Here is a 7119-nt window from a genome sequence, read left to right on the forward strand (position 1 = left end):
ATATATGTATATATATTTAGTTTTATTATTAGTTTATAGACACTAATATTTTAGTGTCACTTAAAGTTTACTATACATTAGAAAATGATACCAAATTATAAATCTTTTGAAATACCAGTCCGGTGTCTATTTTTTGTTAATAAAAAATGTACTATGTATATATAAATAAGACAAAAAAAAAGTATATATTTTTAGAAGGAAAATAAAAGGAGTGACAAAATAGATAAAGGGGAAAGAAATCAAAACAGCTTTATAGTTTATATACGTTGGTTTTGTCTGATCATTCTCTCTCTCTCTCTCTCTCCATTTCTCTAATCATAGGAACCAAATCGGCTTCAAGATAATTAGGGTTTTCAGACAAAGAAACATATCTCTCACCCTGTTCTTGAGTCAAGAATATGCAAGAAGCGGCGCTAGGTATGATCGGAGCCACCGTAGGCGGAGATGGAGACGCCGCGGCCATGGCGGAGCAGAATAGACAGATGAAAGGTGAGATAGCTACACATCCGATGTATGAACAATTATTAGCCGCACACGTGGCGTGTCTCAGAGTAGCTACTCCGATCGATCAGCTTCCGATCATTGAAGCTCAGCTTTCTCAATCTCATCATCCTCTCCGTTCTTATGCTTCCACCGCCGTTGGATACTCACATCATCATCGTCACGAGCTCGACAATTTCTTGGTACGTTTGAATATAAAATAGTTAAACTTCTATTCAATAAATTTAATCTTGTTTGATTAACTAAATTTACTATATCTTGTTTCTTTTGAAATAATATTTAGTGGACTAACTATGAATGAAGTCATGTTCACTGCAAAATCTTGTTAAGTTTCAAACAAATTATACTTTTCAATGATTTTTTCGGATTAAAAAAAAAACAAGTTCGTCGTGAGTTTAAACGTCAAAGATGTAAAACATTATCATTTTTTTTAGTGGACTAATTATGAATGATATTAATTATATTTTAAGTAATTTTTATTCTTCAATTATTTTAGTGGTTTTCTTGTGTGAATTTTATCGGGTAAAGAAGTAATTGTGGTCAACTTCTTCCATGGGAATCTATGTATTTTCATACAATTTTGAAATGTATGGAAACACACACATAGACATTTGTATAAAATATATCTTTGTGTAAATATAGTTAGGTGCTAAATTCACATAGAGTGAGTCAATGTTAAAAGTCATTTTGTAAATTGAAATTATATTTAAACTTAGGTTGACCATGTTGGTTGACGCGATTGATTTCTTACTGCACCAAACTAAAATTTGCATTATAGTCGAATTGACATTGCAACCATAATTTTGGAATTAGCTTGCGAATTTCCCCTAAAAAGATTCGACTTCATTTAAATTTATTTAAATAATTAGGTAGAAAATAGGACTATATAATGATCGAACTAACCGCTCAAAAACACACCACACCAGAAGCACATATTTATGTGGTGTATACACATATGAGGAAATGTTAATTAAATTTTAAATGAATTTGAATAATTAATTATTTAAAATGTGAGGGTATAAAATATAATAATAATAATAAATTAATTTGGAAACAGGCACAATATGTAATGGTGTTGTGTAGCTTCAAAGAACAGCTGCAACAGCACGTGAGGGTTCATGCCGTCGAAGCTGTTATGGCTTGCCGTGAAATTGAGAACAACCTTCACTCTCTTACAGGTTCTTTCTTGCTTTTTGATTTTTTTGTTTTGTTTTTAAACGTATCTTCATGATAATAATATAAACACCTCATAGATTTAGAATGTACTCTACTCGGAATTAGAAAGTACTACAAGATATAACTATAATTCTTTTAAAAAAATATGTTAAAATTAAGAGATTTTTAAAATAAAATAGATGTCGGCATCTAAAGATTCTCGTTGATCATACCAGATATGAACAACTAGGAAATATATTAAATGTAATGTGTTGGGACTTGGGAGATGATGATGGAAAATATATTATATTCTTACACTAAATAAAAACAAGATATGGAACTCCACGTAAAACGTAGGATTAATATACATTGATGCGGATTTGTAATGTAAAGGGTCTTTCGGGGTCTATTCTACGTTTGGGCTTGGGATCGATCCGTGTAGATCTTGTAGTTTTGGAGTAACAACATTATGTGAAACTTTGTCTATTCCCTCCCGTAGGAGCAACGTTAGGAGAAGGGTCTGGTGCGACGATGTCAGAGGACGAGGACGATCTTCAGATGGACTTCTCGTCGGATAACTCGGGCGTTGATTTTAGCGGTGGTCACGATATGACGGGATTTGGTCCGTTGCTACCGACTGAATCGGAAAGATCTCTTATGGAAAGAGTGAGACAAGAACTTAAACTCGAACTCAAACAGGTAAACTAAAATGTTTATGAGTTAATAAAAAAAAGGTTAATGTAATGACATGAGTTAATAAAAAAAACGTTCATGTTACTATTTATTTTCTTGTAATGACATTTGTTTTATTTTTCGGGTAAGGGTTTCAAATCGAGAATCGAAGATGTAAGAGAAGAGATAATGAGGAAAAGAAGGGCTGGGAAACTGCCAGGAGACACAACCACTGTCTTGAAAAACTGGTGGCAACAACATTGCAAGTGGCCTTACCCTACTGTGAGTACCTTCCTTTTATAATTTTACGAAGCATCAAACATATTTGGGTCTACACTCAAATCCATGCAATTTTTTTTTGGTTTTGTTTTCCTTCTTAAAATGCTTAAATGTTTCAACACAAATCATAAAAAAGTATATCGAGATTGAGAATTGCAATTAATCATGTAATGAACAACCACAAAACTGTAATGTAAACAATATGTGATTTTGAACAGGAAGATGACAAGGCTAAATTGGTGGAGGAGACAGGACTCCAGTTGAAGCAAATCAACAATTGGTTCATTAACCAACGCAAGAGGAATTGGCACAACAACTCTCACTCACTCACTTCCTTGAAGTCCAAGCGCAAACACTAATCTCTTCGATCTTTACTAATTACCTCTACATTTTCATACTAATTGCATTGCTCAATCATGCATGAGTACATACGTAATTCATGTTACTGATGATAATATCGAGGTGTGATCATTATAATATCTTGTAATTACTTTAGCTTTATCAAATTCCCCAACCACCATACGATTTGTGTTTTGAGTGATTGATTAGTACTACTATATTGTAAATTTGTAATCACAAATATATGTCGTATCCATATATTTTGGACCCGTGTGTGAACGAAGTCGTCCATAAAAAATTGTTACGTGTATGATTTTTAGTTTAAATTATTGGTATTCAAAGTCTCAAAAACTTAACAACGGATACTTTATAGTTCTTTTTATTTGATATCATCATGTGATTTGTGTGATGATGACTTAATATTTTCATGAAAACCCTTTAAACGAAAATGCTTTTTTTTTTTTGTCGGCAAAACCAAATGATTTTACAAACATAATTGTACCGATCTAGAAATAGATATGTATATTAAGGAAGGAATGGCATCAGGTGAACAAGAAAAAAAACTCTCGAGATTGAGAAATGGATCTTAGAAAAGGGACTACATGCCCCCATCATTTGTCCACTACGATTCAGACAGAAGATCTGACCTGTTTATAATATATAGTAATACATAACTTCCTGGCAAACCCCAAATAATGCATTATTAGTCATTTACTATAAAATTATAGTATACTAATCAATGGTTGACAAATAAAGTTCTACCGACTAGTTAGTTAGTTAATCGAATGAATTTAGGTGTTATATGTTTTCAATAACGTGTACTGATATATAAGGACTCGGGTTTTGTAAGAGTTTTATTATGTGGTTTGAAATATCAATGTTGTATATATATAGATTTAGATCTTTGGTTAAACACTTAAACCTCATTAGAATGTCAATTCAGTTACAATAATATAGAAACTTCTCAATTATATTCATGACCACCATATTTAATTGGTACTATTTTTTTCTAATTGGAATGTATCAAAATTTATTTAGATAATGCTATATATCAAAGGTTGTCAACTCGTTGACGATTCTATATATATTGCTAAGTTGGCCTTTTAATTTGTTCTTTCATACTATATTTTAAAATTTTAATTAAACTTAATTTAAATTAGAATCTTTTTAGTTTAGATTGTAATGGATTAAATAAATAAAATGCGCACCTCCAAGGCTCCAATGTAGTGGTAGTCGAATCTATTTGTGTTAATTAACAATTTCTCAATCCACCACACCACCTTCACAGATCTCTGTCTAAAATTCGGACAACACAATTAACTATTTTTTTAAAACACAAGACACTACAAACAATAATTTAAGGTAAATATTAATCGACTACCTCAATATTCAAAAAAATACGTCTACGCCCCCACATTTTCCAAGGGCAATAGAGATAACACACTAATCATTTAAATTCATGTTTTTTTTTTTTAACTTTTTTAAAAATAATATGATCTATGATGACTATGAGAACTAGGAAAATTAATGTTAAAAATATATATATGGATGGGATACGCAGTAGTACAATAAATATCAAAAATTGACCAAATAAAATGAAATTTAAAATTAGAACTAAGATATTATTTCAAAATTATTCAAAAAGAAATTTTTGGATGGTATATGACTAATTTGCTATGGTATTATTTAATAAGAAAGTATTGCACTAATATTTATAAAAAGGTGGTATAACAAATAAGTCCAAATATAGTGAAATTTTAAAAATGAAAAATTATTTTTGGTAACTTATTAATCTAAAATTAACAATTTCACTAAAATGTTTTTAAATCACCCAAATCAAATGGGTCATAAATATCAAATAAGAAAACTTGGGGTGGTTAAAAGCAAAAAAAAAAAAACTAAAAAGTTCATTGTCTCCCCGAAAAATTGGGATAAAACGAAGCAACACCCATCACCCAAAACATAAACGTCTCTCTCTCTCTCTCTCTCTCTCTCTCTATTTCTCTCTTCTCAGATCAGATCCATCACACACACATCTCTCTCTTTGTATCTCCCGTCCCGGCGACAAAAACCAAAAAAAATGGTTGTAGCAGACGCAAACGGATCATCATCAACAACCTCCTCATTCAACTTCCTAATCTACGGTCGAACCGGATGGATCGGTGGCTTACTCGGCAAGCTCTGCGAATCTCAAGGGATCTCATACACTTACGGCTCAGGCCGTCTCCAAGATCGTCAATCGATCGTCGCCGACATCGAATCGGTGAAACCTAGCCACGTCTTCAACGCCGCCGGAGTCACCGGTCGTCCTAATGTCGACTGGTGCGAATCTCACAAAGTCGAGACCATCCGTACGAATGTCGCCGGAACCCTAACCCTCGCCGATATCTGCAGAGATAAGGGACTCGTTCTTATCAACTACGCTACCGGTTGTATATTTGAGTATGATTCGGGTCATACTCTCGGGTCGGGTATCGGATTCAAGGAAGAGGATACTCCCAACTTCACCGGCTCTTTCTACTCTAAAACCAAAGCTATGGTAAGAGAAACTTTATTTATTTTGCATTTTCAATCCTTTTATTTATTAATTACTTCCGATTCTATCTCAAACTCTGAGATTTGTTAGATTAGATTTGTGAGATCTGATTTGCTGCTGAGTTTTGAAATGTTAGATTAGCTCTCAGAATGTTGCAGATCAAGTACGTGTTTTGATGTTGATGTTGGTGTTGGTGTGGTGGTAAAACAATGTATATATATATATATATATATAGGTGGAGGAGCTGCTCAAGAACTATGAGAACGTATGTACGCTAAGAGTGCGAATGCCCATCTCTTCGGATCTAACGAACCCGAGAAACTTCATCACGAAGATTGCTCGGTATGAGAAAGTTGTGGACATCCCTAACTCGATGACAATCCTCGACGAGCTCCTCCCGATATCGATCGAGATGGCTAAGAGGAACTTGACAGGGATCTACAACTTCACTAACCCGGGTGTAGTGAGTCACAACGAGATCTTGGAGATGTACAGAGACTACATTGACCCCAGTTTTACCTGGAAGAACTTCACTTTGGAGGAACAAGCTAAAGTGATTGTGGCTCCAAGGAGTAACAACGAGCTCGATGCGACTAAGTTGAAGACTGAGTTCCCTGAGTTGATGTCTATCAAAGAGTCTCTGATCAAGTTCGTGTTTGAGCCTAACAAGAAGACTGAAGTTAAAGCTTGATATGCTTATTAAAACAAAAAAAATGGGTTTTTGTAAGGTAAACAGTTCTAAACAAGGAAAAGAAGTATCCTTTTTGGATTTAGAGGCTGAAAAAAATTGTTGTGTTTTTTGTATTTTTATTTTTGTTTTCTTCTTCTCAATGTTGTTGTATTGTTAAAAATAAACCTTTTTGATTACAAATAAAAATGTACTATTTGCGTTATTTATTTCAGCTGTTTTTAATCTTTGTTGATTATTCACTAATTATCAATGTTCAAGAAAGCGATACGCGTTTACTAGGCGGTGATCCAACGCCCAACGCCTAGAACGCCTAATCGGAATTTAAGCGGTTTTAGGCGTTTACATTATAAACTAATATATATATATATATGATATTATATACATAATTATACAAAATATGTATAAGAATAATAAAAATATTAAATCAAAAACAAAACAATAGATAAAAACATTATTTCAATTCATTTTAAATAACATATTAAACATTTATAATTATGTTTATAGAAATAAATCTTATAAATTTTAAATTTGTGCAATTAAAATTTTAAAAATACATTAAAATAATGATACTACAATTTTAGGCGGTCAAAGCGGTTGTCTAGGCGGTGCTATAGCGCCTAGCGCCTAGACAGGGCGGAGGCAGACGCCTAGAATGCTTTTTCGAACACTGCTAATTATAGTAAATAAATATATATTAAGCTGTGTGGGTAAGTCCACGGCTCTACGCACTACCTTATCTCACGTAGCCGTTAATGGTCAGATGACAAACCCAATCAATTACAACATAACTTACTGATAATCTCACATAACCTTTCAAGACAAGGAAACAAAAAACTTATTAACCTACAAACTAGTTAAAGAACTAAAAGCAAAACCCACATGTCCCAACACATAACATTCTCCAATTTTTTTTAGTTCTTGCACCATCACCATAATTACGACGTCA

General features: G+C 33.0%; 2 protein-coding genes across 2 annotated transcripts; both read left to right on the forward strand.

The window, feature by feature from the left end:
• On the forward strand, positions 1–3272 carry LOC104703911 (homeobox protein knotted-1-like 7). The gene is made up of 5 exons (XM_010420001.3): positions 1–683; positions 1559–1679; positions 2156–2355; positions 2479–2610; positions 2826–3272. Exons 1-5 carry the CDS (start codon positions 399–401, stop codon positions 2964–2966), a joined length of 879 nt encoding a protein of 292 aa, XP_010418303.1. The 5' UTR covers positions 1–398; the 3' UTR covers positions 2967–3272.
• Positions 3273–4855: 1583 nt separating this feature from the next.
• On the forward strand, positions 4856–6375 carry LOC104703912 (bifunctional dTDP-4-dehydrorhamnose 3,5-epimerase/dTDP-4-dehydrorhamnose reductase). The gene is made up of 2 exons (XM_010420002.3): positions 4856–5485; positions 5718–6375. Exons 1-2 carry the CDS (start codon positions 5027–5029, stop codon positions 6171–6173), a joined length of 915 nt encoding a protein of 304 aa, XP_010418304.1. The 5' UTR covers positions 4856–5026; the 3' UTR covers positions 6174–6375.
• The last annotated feature ends 744 nt before the right edge of the window (positions 6376–7119 follow it).

Source organism: Camelina sativa, chromosome 7, assembly GCF_030686135.1.
Source record: "Camelina sativa cultivar CO46 ecotype springtype chromosome 7, ASM3068613v1".
In the NCBI taxonomy this organism is placed as follows: Eukaryota; Viridiplantae; Streptophyta; class Magnoliopsida; order Brassicales; family Brassicaceae; genus Camelina; species Camelina sativa.